Source organism: Neolamprologus brichardi, chromosome 5, assembly GCF_056152115.1.
Source record: "Neolamprologus brichardi isolate AB-2024 chromosome 5, ASM5615211v1, whole genome shotgun sequence".
NCBI classification, from domain to species: Eukaryota; Metazoa; Chordata; class Actinopteri; order Cichliformes; family Cichlidae; genus Neolamprologus; species Neolamprologus brichardi.
The window spans coordinates 11,179,164-11,199,955 of NC_142108.1; the positions used below are offsets into that span (position 1 = coordinate 11,179,164).

General features: G+C 39.8%; 1 protein-coding gene across 6 annotated transcripts; it reads left to right on the top strand.

Moving 5' to 3' along the window:
* On the top strand, window positions 1-20,470 carry hipk1b (homeodomain interacting protein kinase 1b). Of its 6 annotated transcripts, XM_087840642.1 has the most exons (20): window positions 1-79; window positions 985-1,071; window positions 2,480-2,657; window positions 7,169-7,899; window positions 8,058-8,249; window positions 8,330-8,511; window positions 8,622-8,745; window positions 9,104-9,223; window positions 9,379-9,465; window positions 9,574-9,758; window positions 9,839-9,989; window positions 10,065-10,251; window positions 10,456-10,574; window positions 11,808-11,942; window positions 13,017-13,177; window positions 13,560-13,625; window positions 14,013-14,180; window positions 14,412-14,626; window positions 14,723-14,835; window positions 18,452-20,470. In XM_087840642.1, exons 4-20 carry the CDS (start codon window positions 7,171-7,173, stop codon window positions 18,926-18,928), a joined length of 3,411 nt encoding a protein of 1,136 aa, XP_087696768.1. In that variant the 5' UTR covers window positions 1-79; window positions 985-1,071; window positions 2,480-2,657; window positions 7,169-7,170; the 3' UTR covers window positions 18,929-20,470. The 6 variants fall into 6 exon arrangements, with proteins under 6 accessions (XP_087696768.1, XP_087696769.1, XP_087696770.1 ...); XM_087840643.1 differs by lacking the exon at window positions 2,480-2,657; XM_087840644.1 differs by lacking the exons at window positions 1-79; window positions 985-1,071 and having other exon boundaries at window positions 2,305-2,657; window positions 13,020-13,177.
* Window positions 20,471-20,792: the final 322 nt, after the last annotated feature.

The following is a 20,792-nucleotide window of genomic DNA, read 5'->3' on the forward strand; positions in this document are numbered from 1 at the left end:
CAGAATTTACACACACTCGCAGTGGATTACAGTGGAAAAAAAGAGAAGACAGAAAAGGAAGAAGAGATTATTTTCTAAGGTAAGAACCGCCGGGCAAGTGACAGTTGCTAAAGTGGAAATTTAAAGGTGACATGCAGTGTCCACATTAATGTTTAACTTTTCTAAACACAGTGTGGACCTGTACATGTGTTGCTCTTCTAAGGTACCTTCTTGCTGCATAGTGTGAAATGCTTTTAAGAGTACATCTGTGCATGCAATTTTTGCATTATGGTTACAAAAGAGAAGTTGAATCGTGTATATACCACTTCAGTAAGTTTTTTGCATTGCAATGGTGTATTATCTTATTGGATTATTGATCATTTTTACTGAAGTAAATAAATTCTCATTTGACTGCTCAAGGACATGAAAGACTGTTTCAGATGGGCATCCCTCTTTATTTGTTTTGTCAGACTGGGCTTAGGAGACAGAGGCATTTGTACATGGGTGCTCACATTTTGTAATTCCTTTAGTGTGATATAACAAAGCAAGTACTTTCTTACAGCCCATTCTTACACCAACCATGTTTGAAATTTTTACAGGCTAACTACTAAAATCTAACAAAGAGGAATGAAAATGTTTGAATTTTAGGATCTGGTATGTTTTGTTGTTTATCTAGGGAAACTATGTGTTTTAATTTTATTTCATGCTTAGAAGCACACTTAAATCTATGGTCGTCCATCAGTAAAAAAAAAAACCCAGACTGGCTGCTTAATGCTTCTTTTTCCTGGAAAAAAAATGAGATTTGTGGCTTTTCAGAGGCTCCTGGAAACTTAGGAAAATTTGTTATGTTACAAAAACATGACATTTTAAAATATAGAAGCCAGGTTGATTATTGCTACTCAACAGTAACCGGGGTGGAGCTTAGCAAATGTATCAGAGGCCTTTAGAATGCTTTTCGTTCAAATGAATGTTGTCATAACATTAATAGAAGAAAACATTTTGCAGGGTGCTGACAGATTTTACACACATTTGCGGTGGATTACAGTGGAAAAAAAGAGAAGACAGAAAAGGAAGAAGAGATTATTTTCTAAGGTAAGCATCACTGGGCAAGTGACAGTTGCTAAAGTGGACATTTTAAGGGTATATGTCCATGTTAAGTTTAACTTTTGTAAACACAGTGTGGACCTCTACATGTGTTGCTCTTCTAAGTTACTTGTTTGCTGACCAGTGTGAAAGTGTGAAATGCTATTAACATGTAAAAAAAAACAACAACAATCATTTATTATTGAAGTTGCATCCAGTCAATCTAATATCACTCATCAATCCTCTCACTTACTTCTTTATTCTGATAGTTAGTTGGACACAGTATTTCATTTTTCCCATTTGGACTTTATTTTGTTTTCTGAACTTTTTCCAAGCGTTTCAATAAACAGCTCACCTGTTTTCTTTGTCACATCTACAGACTGTGACATTTGAGTACATTTCAGAGCCTGTTAAGAAGTTTAATTAGGACTTGGACAGGTTCTTATTTTGAGTGTCCAGCCTCAGCGACACATATCAATACATAAAACACTGGTTAGACCTAGGCTATCCCCTCTTTAATTTTGGTAATTCCACACACTGCCGGAAAATCAAACAAAACATGCTTGCTGTTGTGTTCTCCATGCCTATCTCATTCTCTCATTCCTTTTTATTTTGTAACATGAATGGTCATGGCCAAAATCATCATCAGTAGGAAAAGCTGTAAAACTTATGAAAGTAAAGTTAAAAGTTCATGTTTATTCCTACCTTCACATTTTCCAAACCTGTCCTGTGGTCTGGGTTGGAGTGTTTGCCAGGGGAATTTTGGCCCAAAGCCCTATGTTTGACACCCCTGCTGTACTCTAGCTGGTTTAGGCCCTGTCATGTGCCCATAACACTCTTTGCCCTGTTACTACCACTGCTATTATTGTTGTTGTTATCGTTATTATCGTCATCATCATTTTTACTAACACCAAAACGGATCAAACTTTAATTTTCGTTTAACAAAGTTTAGCACAACAGCTGGAAAGTTACTGGTATATTCTGGTTACGTCACGGCAATGTCTTTTTTTTTTTTTTTTTTTACCGTAACATGTCTTTTTTTCCCCTCTTGTTTCACTTGCTGTGTAACATGATTCCAAATATGGCTGATTATATTTTTGACAATAGAGAGATCATAACAGCGTTGGGTACGTTGTTGTCTGTACATGTTTTTTATTCATTCATATTGTTTAACAAATATATATATCTCATTAATGATAAAATATGAAGAATTCCTGCTAATTACGGTAATGCGCGGAAATGACGTTGGATTCGCAGCTGTATAAGGACGTGGTTAGTTCCGGTGAAAAGTGGTTTTCGCTGCTTTAAGGCAGTCGATTTTAGAGAAGGATAAATCATGTTATAACTAACTGCTGTATAAATTTTAGGATTAGATGAATTCATTTATTGATACCATGAGAACTTTTCCCCTCTGGAGGTTCTGCGCTGAAAGGCCTTCTCTCGCTGTCGGGCTCACCATCGACTGAAGACACAATGCAGGCCTAGCTAGCATTTAAGGTTAACTAGCGGAAGCTAATCGGATTGGCAGCAGACTGCAGTGGGATTTAAACCTCGGACGAAGCCTGTGTTTCCAAGCTGTCCTAACATCGAATCCGGTATGTTCCAAGTCACTCTACATTCACCATCTGTTCTGGTCACCTTGAGAATGATTTAACCCCGCTTGCTTGGATGAGATGCTTTTTAAGTACCATATTGTAAAAAAGGGGCTGCGTTAGCATGTTAGCATTAGCGAGTTAAGTATCGTTGCCTTATTGATTTGATCTTAAGTCTCTTACTTTAGCTGGAAAATAACTACCAGAAATATGAAGGGTTTTAGTTTTTTAGTAGCGATATGGAGATGTGTCATCAGTGGCTTGAACACAGCAGTTGTCTATAAACTTCAGCCGTGAATGGTAAACTGTAGCTAAAGAATTTGGTTGAGCCGATCCGTCGAAGATCTCCACCCTCCACCCTTAGCAGGGCAGTTCGAGGGGTTTTGTTGTAACAAAGGGTCGACTGAAAAACGAGTGAGGGGTCAGTCAGATTTTTTTTAGGAGGTAAATGCAGCATTGAAAACTAGCTTCAAAACACGGGGACGAGTCGTGCAGGTTATTAATCGAGATTGCAGTAGAAGTGGGTCTGTGTAAGAGCCTGACAATAGGTTTGTATTAAATACAGGTTTTCGTTTGCAAGACCAGTAGCTTAATTTAACCGACAAACACTTCTAATATCAAAGAACAGATCACTACTGCCGAGCGGTGTGTTTGTCATGTTCTCCGTGTTGTCTCTGCCTGTTAACGCCGTTATGAAACTTTTCCGTAAGCACGTCCGTCCTTTAATGTTGTCACTATGCTTGCTAGCTGTTTCGTTTCTTTTGTCGGTTTACCTAAACCAGCTTACTGACTTGCACAGAAACACAAACAGCTCGCAGTTATTTACAGTGAAATTCACTCTCAAGTTCCAGGTAGCGTTGCCTACAGTTAGATGAGCAACACGCATGACTATATAAACTTAAATTAACACAAGCGTATTCACTTTTCTCCCTCTCCACTAAGAAGTAGATCGTGGACATTATTTAAAAGCAGATCTGAAGCTATTATATCGGCTAATTTAGGCTTAAATATTTAAAATAAAGTTTCTTCTATAAAATAAAGGATTTTTATGGAAAGTTTTTAATTGAACAGAATAACTTAAATCAGAATACCTTATTAATGCCTGAGGAAATTATGTGGTTACCGTTGCTCCAAGAAAATAAGAACAGTAACAGACTGAAATAAATTATATAAGATACAACTTACAAATAAAAGATACAAGAAATTAAAAAGTAATTTATTTTATTATGTGGAATGGCTCTAATGTATACAAATAGGTCAATTTTAAAAATTGGGCCACTCAGAATATACATTTGGCCATTGCTACTGCTTTTACAGGTCCATCCATAAATTTTAAAAAAATGGATATAAAAAATAGATTTTTTTATTTTTTGGCTTATTCCCTTAAAAGTAAATGAAAATCAGAATTTGCTAAATTTAACTAAAGGTTTCACCACTAGGCCGCAGTGTTTTACCAGAAAGTTTTAATGTAGTTGTCCCCATATTAATAACAGTATTTGCCCTAAGTGGTGCAGTAGATTTGTTATAGGGCTTTTTCTCTCTCCCCCTTTTTAAAATCACTGGTTTGTTGTTGTTGTTTTTCACTTAAGATTTTTGTTTTTTTTATTTCTGGTGAGTAGCAGCAGATCCCCCAATTTTAATTACTTTATCAGACAAGTTCCCACCCCCTGCTTCAACATGACTTTTACCAGGTGCGTTTTACCACTCTGTTAGTGGGGTTTTTTGTGCATCATATTTTAGTTATTGGGAAGTCTTCCATCAGCTAGTTCTACTGGCAGAAGGAGGCCTGTAATCTTGGAGGAGCTACTGAGGAAACGATGGGTATTTCAGAGCGGTCGCTGTTCTATCGATCGCTTGTCATAACTGATTAAGATAGTGATTGGAGCTTGATGTGCTTCACGGAGCATTGCAGCAACAAAGTGACACACTCGTACTTCCTGGACCAATGTCGGATGGTATCAGACTTCAGGTTGTTTCGAGTCGATGGTGACATTAACCTGAGCTGCAGGAAGAAATATAGAGGAATGGAAAAGTTGTATGATTACGGACCCTTTACTCCAGGATAGTATTTCTGTGGCCTGAATATTGAACTGGCAGCTGCAAAATCCATCTATATTACTTGCTGAAGGAATTCATCATTGCTGTTGCTGTCTGAATCCAGTTTCGGTCAACATACTTTCCGGATTCTTCAATCAGCTGGAAGAGGTCACGTAAATGGCTGTGGTTATTGAATGGATCCTGACTACCCTCTTCACCTCTTACTGGACATGCAGCACTTTTGGCTCCATTCCCAGAAGGACAGATACAGAAAACCACCTCATACAGTAATAGCTGCTTTCATTTTAGTGTTTTTGTTTGTTTGTTTGCTTGTTTTCTTGCTTTGTTTTTGTTGTTGTTTTTTGCCAAACTTAAAATATAAGTTGTTTTTCATATGTTCTGGATGCTGTAACACAAATTTTCCCAACTGTTCAGAATTTTTTTTTACTTTTATATCCGATATAATTTTCTTTTTTAAACGTTATTTATTTATTTATTTAATTATTTAGTTTATTATTTTTAAACTGTCACGTGATCATGCCAGTGACATAATGTAAGGACTGCTGTGTAGATATTCCAGTCACAAAAACATCAAAAGTTTAGTCTGACCACATTGAGAATAGTACAAAGTACAGCACATGTATATTTTATTTTAGTAACTTCTGTAAGTATATTAGCTATAATGCTAAATTTTATTGTGCATCTGTAAAATCTTTTGCATAGCGTTCTCAGGTAGTTTGCGTGTGCATCCTCGGAGTCTTGTAGCTGGGGCCTTTCTCTGCCGTTTGTTTTCCCACTGTTCAGTCATGTGGTTTTTGGGCTACTGCCAACTGTATTTGCACAGAAGTAGCAAGAGCTGCTGCATACACTTGCATGGATATTTTCTTTATGCCACACATTTGGCATTATAGCAAATTAATAACAAACATTATTAAGATTGCATTACACTTAACATATCCATGAATCTACTAGCAATCCAGTAAATGTCATCATCAGGCAGTAAGCGTGAGGGTCTGCGCAGTTGTCGCAACCCTGTGTCCAAAGTATATGGTACAACCGGTCTGTAAGCTACTCTTATTTGTGCTGTCCGTCACCCAACCAAGAAGAAGAACAAAGTTGTGGCGTACAGAAGGTTAAAGTGGGAGAGTTAAAAACCATGCCAAGTTTTTATTGCTGCCACCACCTGTACCACTCAGATGTTTACTATTTTTGTTTTTTCTTTCTAAATTTCCTTTCTTTACAAGGGGAATGACTCTTTCTGGGTGCTTAAGGAATTTATTGCTGTATTGATAGCTCCAATACACGTCCTTTCACATTTGCCTCTTGAGCTACATTTCCTCTTCTTTCCACACTGGGCTCTTGCAGTCTGGACTCCATATTGACTCACTACACCACCATGTGATTCAAACTGGCATTACAGAAGACTTATTGTTCAATTCACTTGGAATCTCAAAAACCCATTAGACACCCCCACCTTTTGTTTTTGTTTGATGATTTACCACTTTCCAAAAGAATATGATTTTAATCATGGGTGCCCCTCATGCCTCAATAGGTATGCATGCATTTGGAAATGCAGCTACCCCTTGCGCAAGATCCTGCCTAGTTGTAAAGCTAAATAAAAGTGTTTCATGCAGTTTTCATTCATCAGGCATACTTCCTGAAATTGCTTAATATGCAGGCATGCAGATATGGTTTGGATTCGATCAAACTGTGAGGTGTCGACTTATATTTAATATGCAATAAACTTGCAACAAAACAGAACTGTGCAAAAGTCTTGAGGCATCTCTCATTTCTTTGTGGGTTTTGGTGTTTTGTTTTTCTTTGTTTGTTTTTTGTTAAGCAATAGTTCTACAGGCTTGCTGAATGTCTTTCAGAGTTCTCCCTTGAAAATTGGTTTTTTCCAACCATAAAAGGATGATGGGACATTGTCATAATGCTGCTAGACAGCATAGACACACGTTTGTGAATGTGATGACTCGAGAACATGGCAGTGTAGGATTTTAAATTCATGCCATAGGTGAGTTTACTGAAAATCTCAGACAAGTTCGAATCTTGGTGACATTGACTTCAAGGTTAAGGTCAGAGGTAAATTTTTTCCTGACTTGTGAATGTGGTAACTCAAGAAGTCTTATTGACAGACCAAAACAAAGGGTAGTGAACATCCAAAGAACAACTTTAAATGGCAAGAAGCTTGGCTAAGAGTTCAGGCTGTGCTGAGGAATAAATGTGGTCCTTCCAAATACTGACTGACTACTTTTTGTTTTATATGCTTTATTTCTATTTATGTTTGTACATGCTTCATTAAATTACTGCATCTATTTCCATTTTGGTACCAAAATATAAAGAAATGAGGTTTGGCTTGAGAAATTTACACAGTACAATAATGTATCACAGTTATTCTAAGATACACAACTGTATTTGTTTGGGTTGTTTTGTTTGTTTGGCCATGTGGCTAACGCTCTTCAATTTCTTTACAGCTATGAGTTCCCAGCTGCAGGTGTTCTCCCCTCCGTCAATCTCCTCCAGTGCCTTTTGCCGCGTCAAGAAGCTCAAGGTGGAAAGCAACGTTTGGGACGTGTCCACCACTGAGGCTTACGGATCCATAGCGGGCCAGTCCGCATACACATTCACCCCAGCCATGGCTGTGCCACCATTTGCGCCATCTCTGGTCTTCCCTCCTACAGCGCCCGGCTCCAGGGGTCAAGTGGTGGTGCGAGCAGCTGATAGCACCGGCAGTCTTCCTCGTGGATCCAGTCGACGCGTCACTGAGCAGGCTACATCCTCCTCTTATGCTCACGAGACGTCCTCTGAAACTAGGGGGCACAGGCATGGGCAGAAGAGAAAGATGGAGGCGGCCAGCGACGGTAGCGGAAGCGGATGTGGAAGCGTCCAGATATTAGAAGAGCTCTCAGCTCCTGCGGCAACTTACTCCACGCGTACAGGCGGCGGTGGAGGCGGGGGCACAGGCCAGTCCATACCTCACTCTGCTCCAACCACCAAGAGCAGCAGCTCCAATGGTGAAGGGGATTATCAGCTTGTGCAGCATGAGATCCTCTGCTCCGTGTCCAGCAGCTATGAAGTGCTGGAGTTCCTGGGGAGGGGCACATTTGGACAAGTGGCTAAGTGCTGGAAGAGGGGAACCAATGAGATTGTAGCAATCAAGATTCTGAAAAACCACCCTTCATATGCTCGGCAGGGCCAAATTGAGGTAAGTAGACAGGATTTTGTTCAATGTACCGGTTTCTTCTAAAAGTTTACGCTACATACACAAATTGCTGTTCACTACACTTGCATTCCCTTCATAGGGGTGTACTAGCATTTGTCTTTCTCATCATATTTGGTTGGGTTTTTTTTATTTCCTAATAGGTGGGCATTCTGAACCGGCTGAGTGCAGAGAACGCAGATGAGTACAACTTTGTGCGTTCGTACGAATGCTTCCAACACAAGGGTCACACCTGCTTGGTTTTTGAGATGCTTGAACAGAACTTGTACGACTTTCTCAAGCAGAGCAAGTTCAGCCCACTTCCCCTACGGCACATACGCCCCATTTTGCAGCAGGTTGGCAAACTGTGAATGCAGAAAAAAAGCTGATTCCTCTTTTTTCACCCAGACTAACTCTCATGTGTTCATGTCTTTAGGTGGCTACAGCACTAATGAAACTGAAGAGCCTGGGTTTAATTCATGCAGACTTGAAGCCTGAAAACATCATGTTGGTAGACCCCATTAGACAGCCCTACAGGGTGAAGGTCATCGATTTCGGCTCTGCAAGTCATGTGTCCAAAGCAGTGTGCTCAACCTACTTACAGTCTCGTTACTACAGGTAAGTGGAGTGTTTGCAGTGTTATGCGTAAGAGTTGTGTTAATATGACTCAGTTGAGTAGCCCGGTTCTGTCCCCACATTAATGTATAAATCTCATCTTTCTTGTTTAGAGCTCCGGAGATCATTTTGGGGCTGCCCTTCTGTGAGGCCATTGACATGTGGTCTCTAGGGTGTGTTATTGCTGAGCTGTTTCTGGGTTGGCCTTTGTACCCTGGAGCCTCTGAGTATGACCAGGTCAGTCATGTTAATGGTCCCAAGGACTTACAAGTTAGCAAAAACAGTGCTCAAAGAAAGACTAGGAAAGTCTTCCTTTGAATAAAGGTCACATTTTGCTTCAAGTAAGCAAGACTACATGAATGTGCCACCACCCTGCTTTGTAAGGTATTTAGTTTTTCTCACATCAGATTGAGTGTTGTTGGCAAATTATAATTGACCTATTAACCAAGAGAGGGTTCTAAAATGCCATGCCGCTCTGAATTCAGGTATACGTATTTAATAAATAAGTCAGTTATAGTACTCTTAACTACACAGTACTTGAAACATCGCAGTTCTGCAGTGATTGCTTAATCTGAATATTTTCTTCCGTGTCCAGATCCGTTACATTTCCCAGACTCAAGGCCTACCTGCCGAGTATCTTCTGAGTGCCGGCACAAAGACGAGCCGCTTCTTCAATCGAGGCCCTGACTCTAGCTACCCGCTCTGGAGGCTTAAGGTTAATATTACGGTATCTTCTTGAATAAGCTGTAAAGAGACTTGATGCTCGTTTTGATTTGGTTCCTTCATTTTGGTTGTCCCCATTCAACTGATTTAATGTTTGTAAATGGTAGTGTTATGAAACATAAATGGATATTGTGCTTCTTTTTTTAGACCCCGTCAGAACATGAAATGGAGATGGGCATCAAATCTAAGGAGGCTAGAAAGTACATCTTTAACTGTCTGGATGACATGATGCAGGTATATCCAAATAAGTGCATAACCCAGGAAATGGCATTAAATATGGCATGTAGTGATTGCCTGACCAGGTTTTTCCTTTTTTTCCTTCCCTTCCCATTAACGTACCAGGTCAACCTTTCCTCTCACTTGGAGGGAACTGACATGTTGGCTGAGAAAGCTGACAGGAGAGAGTTTATAGACCTCCTAAAGCGAATGCTTCGTCTGGATGCTGACAAAAGGATCACGCCTACAAAAACTCTGGGTCACCCCTTTGTCACGATGAGCCACCTCATGGATTATCCCCATAGCTCCCAGTAAGTGTGTGTAGCAGGATGAAGAGTTATTGGTCTATTTAAATGCATTTGCTGATGCAATGGTATTAATTCTTCTTCAGTGTGAAGTCGTGCTTCCAGAATATGGAGATCTGCAAGCGCCGGAGCTCCTATGAAAGCAGCAAATCCCTCTACTCGACCAATGCAGTCCCCAGTGCTGCAGCGGGTAACCTCACCGTGACCTTCAGTAGCCAACTAAACCAGCATAACCAGGTATGATGCTAAATTTTTACTCTTCTATCAACCTGTAGTCTTCGCTGGTATTAATGGGCTTTGTTGTTTTAACAGGTGCCTTCTGCAGCGGGTGCGGTGCCTTTGCTGAACTACCAGCCAGCTTTGTACCAGCAGGCGACCATCAACATTCCCGGGCTGACTCAACAGAGTGTCCCGATCCCAACGCGTCCTGCTGGGCTGTGTAGCCAGACGGAACCCTTCCAGCAGACACTCATCGTCTGTCCACCCTCCACTATCCAAGGTAAGTCATAAAGTTGAATACAAACATTCACTTTGATTTCAGTATTAAAGGTATGAATCCTCTGTGCTGGTTTGTGTCAGGCTTTCTGTACCAACAAAGTCTTGTTTTTTTACCATCTACTACAATTTTTGTAGATGTTGTAGTAGATGGTAGATCCTTTTATTCCTTTAATAATTGAGATCTTTGTCATCGTTTGTTTTCCAGGGCTGCAGTCATCCAGTAAGAGTTCCAGTTTCCCCGTGAGGGTGGAGAACTCTGTACCGATAGTACCTCAGAACCAGTCTACTCAGTCCTTGCAGATACAGCCAAGTATGCTGACACAGGTAAGAGTTTGGAAGGTGCAGCGTTTGAAGGAATTCTTGAGTTTTGTTTTGGGTTTTTTTAAATTTATGAATTTTATATCAAGAGACACAGCATCTTGTTTTTTGTTTTTTAACATTTTCTGTTCCCTAGTTATTTTGGGTGAGTTTGATTGTGGATTTACAGTGGGTGATGTTATGACTGTTTAAAAAAAAAAGAAAAAAAAAAAAGCGCCGTGTGTGACTGTTTGCAACCTTTACCTGAGAATTTTTCCGCTTTTAGACGTGCCACACACTTGGCAAGAGAGTGGGAGTGCACACACGGGCAGGCAGAAAGAAGTGCCGCGGCTTTGACTGATTTGCTCACTTTTCACTGTTTTATTTGTAATTCTATGCTTCTGTGCCGTGAATGGATTCAGTCTTTATTGTGACCATTCGAGTGACAGCTGTGCATTCTCAATGGGTCCAACACTGAACATAGATGGAGGTTATATTCACATTTCCTGGAGGAAGAGATGAGGTTAAGTTGTAACTGGGGTCTGGTGTATTTGGGTTTTCTTTATTATCTGATATAACTTAAACGTACATAAATACACCTTTTTTTTCTTTCTTTCTTTTTAATAATCTGTCATTCAATAATTTCAGCTCAGGGGTTACTGTAAAAAATCTGGAAACATCCCGGTGTTACGTGCACCAGTTTGTGGAGCACTGATGCCTTGTTTTGCTCCTTTGTGGATGTACTGAGTGCATCTAAAAATTCTCCCTGCTTTTGTTGGTCTTACTGCCAGGAGGAAGGCAGATCAGGTTTGTCAAAGGAATTTAGGGCATAAGATGTTAGCTACTTAAATGTGAGTGTTGAAATAAGTCGAGGGCCTGGGCTTTACTGTAAATTCTGTTTGTTTTTCTTTTTCTGTTGACTGTGTGTCTCCACTTGAATTTGCTTTCAGAGCTGACTGGATCACCACTCTTGGCCAGGCCTCTTATTCCCAGTCTTTTTATGTGGGAGAAAGGCCACATGTGTAGTGAGACTCATCTGGCTCCAAAAGCCAGTTAATTGCTGTTTGCTAAAATGAGGAATAATTGCTGCACTCTGCAGAGGCCAGGTCTCCAGATGGCCAGCGGTGTCAGTGTGCATCTCTTGTGCAGCTGGGTGTATCTGCTCTGCCTGTTTTTAGTTTAAAAAAAGAAAACAATCTGTATCAGTCTTGAAGGGCGCTACTTTTCATCATGACTTAACACTGCCCCTCCCTCCTCCAGGGTTCCTGCACACCCCTGATGGTGGCCACCCTGCACCCACCCCCAGCAGGCCTAGCCCCGCAGTATTCTCTGCCCCTTGGGCTGGGCACTGGGGTGGGTCGGCCTACCCTCCTGGAACACACAGCCACAGTGCTGGTAAAGCAACGATGACATACCCGAAGAAAGACATGCACATGCACACTCCCTCTACCACTAACAATGCCATCTCTCTCCTGCCTGGCTCTCCCTTTTTTTCTTTTCTTTTTTGTTTTGTTTGCAAGTGTTCCGCTGCCTCTCTGCCACACATTGTATGGGGCCCATCTTTGTTTTACACATCGTATTTCAGCATCGTTCCTCTTCACATGTGGAATTGTCACCTTTCATAATTATAGTCGTTTGATGCAAATTTTTGTAGGAAAATCAAACGTTTTTTGTCTGTGTTCTGGCATCACATTTTATATTACTACTTTATTTTATAAACCCCCCTCCACAGTGCAAAATTGACCAAATTTACACTGCGTTTTTACTCATAAGGACATGCTCGCCCCACACCATTCACACAGTTTCATTCCCCAGTCTTTCCCTATAGGTCTGCTGAGGGCATGGAGCGCATGTGTTGCTGAGTTGGTCTGCGCTTTGCTTGCAGCTTCTCTTGTCATGTCCTTCCTTGGTTTCAGCAGAGGGGGCTGCAGCAACAAAGTCTTCTAAACTGTCCTGACAGCCTGTCTGACTCTGACACATACTTTTTTTCTTTTTTGTGTTTGTTTGTTTTTTGTTTCAGCCCCAGAACATATGGCATGCCTTTTCCCAAGACATATCATCAGCAGACTGTTTAGCAGCAGGGAACTCAACTAATCTCTTAAGTGTTTCTTCTTTAACAGGCACCATGGTTCTGTCTACTTGTCTTTATACCTGATCTGACATTTTACGGTGCTTCATTGTTTGTGCTTTGCATGATTATCATCTTGTGGATTTGTTGCAGGGCAATGTTATAATTAAGGAATGGCTTGGGAAAGGTTGCTCGCTTATCTAGCTTTGCGCTTTTGCCTGTAGAAGAGATTGGCCATTGGCTTGCCTCTTTGGAATTTATATGTCCGCATGGCTCAGTTTGTCTGGCCCATTCCAACAATCAGATAATTTGTTTTCATCCATACACAATTTGTCTTCCATATTACATGTACTCAAGTGTTGGTTGTTGTGTTTTCTTTTTTGTTTTTTGTTTTTTCTCAGCAGGCCTGGCCCACTGGTACCCAGCAGATCCTCATACCATCATCATGGCAGCAGGTCCCAGGCGTGGCCATCCACGGCTCTGCCCATCAGTCAAATGTCACCGAATCACCTGTGGAAACGATTCACTCAGATGCTGCCACGCAGCAGGGACACAGCTGGCGGTGGGTCAACCAACAACTGTTAAAGATGCATGTAGACTGATGGGCTTCTCAAATTTAAAGCTGAATCATTTTCAATGTTATTTCTTTCAGGTTAAATTAGCATAAAAATAATGAAATCGTTTAAATATTAAATAACTTATAGCTTTTCATAACTAGTATCTGAAATGCTATGTTATTGCTATTTCATACGCAAACACTTTGCCCTCCAATTAACTCATTTCAGATAAGTTGATAAGATGCTACAAATCTTTTGGGGGTTTTGTTTAGTTGAGTAGCAAGACTAGAACTGGTTAATTTCATACTAAATGAGAAATACTGCATTGAAAGGTGAAGTAAAATGGCAAATATGAAGGCTAAACTAGTCTGACCTTTGACCTTATAGGAGCATTACCAAGACTCAGCAGGAGAGGAAGAAGGTGAAAGCCAGACGTGGAGAGAACAGAAACAGGTTGGTACAGCTCTGCTCTTCTTCCAGTTTAATTTTAAGAGTCCTCGTTGGGGTTTCAGCTACCATACTGAGGGAGAGATGGCTAAAGGGCCTGTGACGGTGGCCACACTGGTTCTGTCGCTTGCAAACAGTGACAGGACACTTTATACCTGTGCTGAGGGCACAGCATCCACTGCAGTATTCTGCTAAACGATACGTGTTGCCACTCAGACAAAAAGCATTTTTATGGAAGTAAAAACTAGTTGAAACTAGAAGCAAAGAAAATGGCTTTATTTTTAAATTTTTATTTAAAGTCTTCTTTGTGGTACCGCAGCTGAAATCACTTGTGCATGATGGGTTGAACACACAGTCACTGGTTGGTGGTGGTGGTGTTTTTCTTTCCCGTAGGGGTGTATCTACTGCATCAGTGGTCAGTAGTGGCGTGACTCCACCCAGCTCCAGCGCAGCCTTGTCACAGCCGATCGTGATCTCGGACACGCCGAGCCCAGCGGTCAGCATCATTACGATTCACAGTGACACAGACACGGAGGATGAGCATAAGTTCCACCCTGCTAGGTGAGAACAGGATGCTCTTCTGCACTGAACACAGTGGTGTGGTGTTTCTTTCTCAGATCACTTTCATTCCTAAGTTGAAATTTCAGAATGTCAAGGTAAATGAGAGAAATGCAAAGCAAGGCTTCTTTGAGCTCATAGACAGCACTGGGACCCAATTCATTTAGAATGAAAGCTGTTGACGTACTCGTTTGCCTGATATGACCCGGGGAATTACACTTACTTCCTCCACAGTCTTGGACTGAGCCAGCGCACCAACGTTATCAGCTGTGTGACTGTACACGACTCGGACTCCTCTACTGCCAGCCCCCTGACTCCCCTTCCACGCACTCTTAACGCAGCGAGCACTATGTCATCTCGCCAGGCCAAGTCTCTGGCAGTAGTGGCACCTTCAGTCAAAACACAGGCATCTGAGAGAGGAGCAGAGTCCCGTGGACGCTTGGAGACTGGTGAGTCACCCGTGTGCTGCTGTAGTTTTAGCAGTGTATTTAACTGAAGTGTGAAAGCTGCATTATTAAGTATGTCTTACTGCTTTGAATTCTCAGTGAATTACATCAAGCCCAAGAGATCCTCTAACAGACAGCCGTGCAGTTCAGGGGAAAGTGTGGAGCGCCATGGACTGGTGCCAAGCCAGTCGCACCCTTTAAACCTCAGCCAGGTGAGGCTTGTTTTATCTTGTTGGTTTTACCACGCAACTAATCAACTACAGGAGGCTGGGCCCTTATTTTGATTGTAGCAATATGAGGAGAGTAAAAAAGGTTATGGGTAAGCTACATCAGAGTGCACCATTTCATCATGTGTTTGAGTGAAAAGGTCAGGAGCTGTCATAAGTTATGACATTAGCACCTTTTACCAGCAAAGGTATAAAACATTTTTTTCCCAAGGATTCTTAATATCCTGTTATTAAAGGCCTACGTGTATTTACTGCCCTCTGCTGGGGGAAATGTGTATTGAAACTTTTTCGGTGAGGTTTTGCATTTGTACCATATGCAGCGATTGGACAGCTAATGTACTGAACATCTAAAATTATCGAATTTTAGCATTAGTTTTGCTTTATATGCACATTATGTCAAGCACCAGGAGTTTCCCCTCGTTTTTTTTCCTGTTAAGGCTCCGGCTGTTATTTTTACAACACAATTAGGGCTGCAGCTGTTGATTATTTTAGTAATTGAATTATTCCATCAATTGAGTAATCAGAATTGCTTTTGTAAATAAAAAATATTAAATTAACGATTCATTTTAGAAATTGTAACAATTTCAAAATAAAAATAATACATACAGTGTATATCTGATAGATAGATTATATTATATATTTTTTTGTTTTGTTCATTGTATTTACATGCCAAGTTAATCTTGTTTTCAGGCTTCTTGGAAGGCTTTCTTACATTAGAAGAGAGCAAAAGGATTCTGACAGTATTCTATCTCCTTAATGTGTTTTCATGTGTGTTTTGTGTATGTATTAGATTTTATATTAACGTAAATCTTAAAAATAATGTTAGTAAAGTCAAATGTGCACTAGGGCACCCTATGCCCCCCTTTAGACCCACCCACTCAGACTATGTTAACAGGTCATCTGCACACACATGCGTTTATTTTAACTTCTGTAGCTGTTAAGATTTTTCACTGTACAAAACAAAGTGCGGTAGATGTGAGCAACTCCAGAGTTTGCTTTTCTTCATGTTGGAGCAAGTTCAGTAGGTGGTTTGACAATTTGTGGCAGTTACGGTAACGCTTTTTTTTTTTTTTATGACTGAGTTACTCAATGAATAATTGCAGTCCTTTTAATAAACCCAAAGATGTCTGTCAAATCCAAGGGGAGCAGTGTAGGTAAAACTAAAGACATTGCAAATGAATTTAATGATTTCTTTGTAAATGTTGGCTTTAATTTAGCAAAAGAAATTCCAGAGTCAAGAAATAATAACGACCTAAATAAACATATTACTCAGAATGTGTCCTCCATGTTTATTGGTGCTGTAACTCATAGAGAAATAATTAACATTGTGAAGACATTTAAAAATAAAAAGTCCACTGACTGTTTTGGTATTGACATGATATTAGTTAAAAGTATTATAGAATATATAGTGCAACCTTTCGCATACATTTGTAATCTGTCCTTTCAAACTGGTGTATTTCCCTCACAAATGAAAATAGCAAAAGTTATTCCAATCCATAAAAACGGAGAGAGAAGTCAGTTTACCAATTATAGGCCAATATCACTGCTCCCACAGTTCTCAAAAATTTTAGAAAAGTTATTTGTTAATAGACTTGATAAATATATTGAGAAGCATAATCTCCTAAGTGATAACCAATATGGCTTTAGAGTGAAAAGGTCCACTTTGATGGCAGTGATGGAACTTGTAGAAGGGATATCTAATGCTATAGATAATAAGGAATATACTGTTGGTGTTTTTATAGACTTAAAAAAGGCGTTTGATACGATTGATCATTCTATATTAATGAATAAACTAGAGAGATATGGCATAAGAGGGTTAGCATACAAGTGGATGAAAAGTTACCTGGATGACAGATATCAATATGTCGAATTCAATAATGTAAAATCTAAGCAGTTGAAGGTAACTTGTGGTGTTCCTCAGGGCTCTGTGCTGGGCCCTAAATTATTTATATTATACATAAATGACATATGTAGCATTTCCAAACTGTTAAAATGTGTATTGTTTGCTGATGATACCACTCTGTATTGCTCAGGTAAAAACCTAGAACAGCTTCTGACTACAGCGGAAAAGGAGTTAAATATATTAAAAAACTGGTTTGATGTAAATAAGTTATCATTAAATATAAAGAAAACAAAATTGATTATTTTTGGCACTAGACAAATGAAAAATGTATCTAAAATCAGGGTTAATGGAATTGAAATTGAAAGAGTGTACGAAAATAAATTTCTTGGAGTGATAATTGATGATAAGCTGAGTTGGAAGTCTCATATAAACCATGTGAAAACAAAAATGTCAAAAACCATTGCTATTCTCTATAAAACAAAGCATGTCCTGAACAAAAAATCATTATACACACTCTATTGTACTCTGTTGCTTCCATATATGACTTACTGTCTGGAGATATGGGGTAATGCATATAAAACGAACACTCTTCCTATTTTCAAGTTGCAAAAAAGAGCTATAAGAATTATAAACCAATCAAACTATATAGAACCAACTAACATTTTGTTTATTAATCTGAATACCCTGAAATTTTATGATTTAGTTGAATATAAAATGGCACAGATAATGTATAAAGCACAAAATAACTTGCTTTGCCCCAGTACTCAGAAGCTGTTCAAAGTCAGAGAGAGTCAATATGACTTAAGGGGAACAGATTTCTTTAAAAAAAACAAGATAAGGACAAATATAAAGCAGAGATGTGTTTCTGTTAGAGGAGTTAACCTGTGGAATAGTTATGACAGTGATTTAAAAAGATGTAGTTCATTTTCCTTGTTTAAAAATATGTTTAAAAATAGAGTATTAGAAAAATATATATATCAAGAATGAAAAGAGCAAAAAAAAAAAACAAAAACAAAAAACAGAAAACCTCTTGATTCTTTTGCTTTGATGTAGTTACTTACTAAGGTGGTGGTGTTTTTTTTCTTGTTTGTTTGTTTGTTTGTTTTGTTTTTGCTTTGTTTGCCTTCTCTCACCCCAACCGGTCGCAGCAGATGGCCGCCCCTCCCTGAGCCGGGTTCTGCCGGAGGTTTCTTCCTGTTAAAAGGGAGTTTTTCCTTCCCACTGTCGCCAAAGTGCTTGCTCATAGGGGGTCATATGATTGTTGGGCTTTTCTCTCTGTATCTATGAAGCGCCTTGAGGCGACATTTGTTGTGATTTGGCGCTATATAAATGAAATTGAATTGAATTGAATTTTATTATTTGCTTCGAGCCCTGTGTACAGGAGCTGCATGCTAAAAGATCTTTTGTTAAAAGGGTTGGCGTAATAAGCAAATGCTTCAGCCAATACCTTTTGATTAGCCTTGTCTCATGCTTTCTTGCTTTGTGGTAAATCTTTGTTCTGTCTTCACTGAGATATTTGAATGCTAATCAATAAACATATCAATATATAAAAGGTAACATTCAAGCACGCACCTTCATCTGTTATCTGGCAGTTATATAACACAAAAAAAGGGAGGGGAAAAACAAGTGAGGTTTTGTTTGTTTGTTCCTCCCCATTTGGCACAAGAAACTGACGATACCAAAGATGTAGATGCAGACTATAATCTTCTTGCATGTTGTACCCAGCGTCTGATTGAGTGTATGTATTTATTTTCAAAGGTTCACACAGTAGTTTCTTCATCTCAGGAGCGTTCGGGACTCTCCCACAGCGACTCATCGTTACGTCGCCAGCAGACGTTCCACCAGGCCGTCTCAGCCTCTCACTACAGCTTCCCCGAGGTGGCAGCCCTGGCGTCCGGCTCGGCCGCTGCTGCCGCCCCCCCCAGCCTATATACCTACCCGGCCTCTACTGCCCTTTCCTCAGCCTCTCAGGCCACGGAGCAGCTGCTGGGCCGTGGTCACAGCACCCACGGACACTCCCCCTCCGCTTATGCAGCAACGTACACCTCATCCTCCTCCAGGAGAGACTCGGCCAGTCGCAAGGACTCGGTGAGCAGCCTGCTGCACGGCCTCCCTGCAGCCTACCAGCATCAGTTCGCCACTGGTTCTCCTTATGTTAGTGTGACGCCCCGAACCGAGGTTTACAGTGCCTACCAGCTAAGCCCTAGGCGCCTCGCGCAGTATCCATATTTGTAGGAAATCTCGCACAGAGAATGGGGGGGGGGTCACTTCCCCATATAATATCACAAAGGGACATTTTAAACTGTAGAGTAACTGTTGGTCACTTATTGTTTGCTGCTTTGAACTACAAGACAGCGTTTCACCTCTAGCACATTTATATGCTCTTACGGACTCTTAGTGTTATTGAAATGATCCTCTGTATTATTTATGTATCTTTTTTTTCCCTTTTAAATTGTTTATGGTCCGCATTTTATCCCCATTGTATCCTGATGTATTAATATGGTGTTGTTGAAACATATTTTACAGCTGTTTTATCTCGAGGTTATCTGTGAAGAGAGATTTTCCTCCTGTCACAAGCTGCAACGAAACTTGAGCTTCAAGACGCTGACTTGCCAGACTGGTGAAGCTGACAGTTTTTAGTTTTATTTTATTTCTCTTGTTCCTTCCTGTGAGCCTTATTACAAAGTTTTCACACTAATCCACTGAGGCCCTGTGTTTTTAGTGACATAATAATGACTGTACCTTACTTATGTATGTTTACTCATATATGTCTTCTGTTTATTAAATTAAGTTTTAATGTCTGTGCGAGGTAGGAAGAGCGAGGTCCATGAAGATGTGGATTAAAAGAAGAGATACGGTGAAAACTGATGGATACGTGTTAATTTAAGTGCACATGTGATAGTCTGTTAATGTAGTGACAGTGTTTTGTTTTTTTTGTTTGTTTGTTTTTTTTAGCCAGGATTGATTGTCCTTATGCAATAGAATCTCTTTAAAAACAAAAAAACAACAACAACAAAAAAAAAAACCCTACAATAACTGAGTGCTGAATGTATTTATGAAATTCAGAGTGGGATGCCCAGTCTGGGAAATGATGTGAAAAACTGTTTTTAAATTGTAAGAGCGGGGAAATCAAATGTCGTTGAAATAAATATTTTTTAAAAAAAACCTCACATGGCCTGGGGAGGGGGAAAAAAGGTGAAAAACACACCTCTCCATAACAGGAGATTTTCCTTTTTTTTTTTTTTTTTTTTTTTTTTTTTTTTTTTTTTTTTTTTTTTTTTTTTCCCCTGTGACGCTCTGAAAATGCTTGCTAGGAAGTTGTAACAAACTTGCACACTGTGCTACACAAGGACTGACTGATTAAATGTATGCAAACTGTCTCAGTTTAGCGTTCTCATGAATTATCCCGTGTCTCAAAGAGAGATCTTTATACTGGTATGTCTCAACCAACAGTCAAGACAGAGGTGCTGCTGTCCTTTACATGTACAGCTTACTTCATCTCAGAAAGGTTTTCTATACTTAAGTTTGGAGAACAGCAGTCACTGTGTTTTTGAATTTTTAAAGGAGGTGAATCTTTGGTTTCTTTGGATTATCAGCTTTTTTTTTTTTTCTTTCAAAGTAATTCCTTTCCCCTTGTTTGCATCAGTTTTGTGTTGTAACGTCTGTGTTTAATCCTAACATAGTATAGTAAAGAGGCTGTTAGATCTAATTCAGGGACAAAGGTTTCAGCTAAGTAATCCAATTTCATTGTTTTCCAATAAAATAACCTCAAATTCACAGCGACTCGTTTCCTCATTCATTCCCTTTTTTCCCCCCTAAGGTAACTCTTTATTGTCATTCCGCAGTCATACATAGTACAATGAAATTGGAAAACTGTCCTACGTCAGCACTACATATAACACAATATGACACAACACAGTATATTAACTTAGTAATAAAAGAAGAATAAGTATATTTGTATTGCACATTAATCATTATTGCACCTTGTTATAAATATATTATTAGGGCCCGAGCACTGACAGTGCGAAGGCCCTATTGTATCTGCTCCGTTTATTATTATTATTATTATTATTATTATTTCGGCAAATGAATCGGCCTT

Coding starts and splice junctions, on each gene's coding strand:
- hipk1b (XM_087840642.1), top strand. CDS start 7,171: ATGAGTTCCCAGCTGCAGGTGTTCTCCCCTCCGTCAATCTCCTCCAGT. Junction 10,575..11,807: donor AGCCAAGTATGCTGACACAG/GTAAGAGTTTGG, acceptor TCCCTCCTCCAG/GGTTCCTGCACACCCCTGAT. Junction 14,627..14,722: donor CCGTGGACGCTTGGAGACTG/GTGAGTCACCCG, acceptor TTGAATTCTCAG/TGAATTACATCAAGCCCAAG.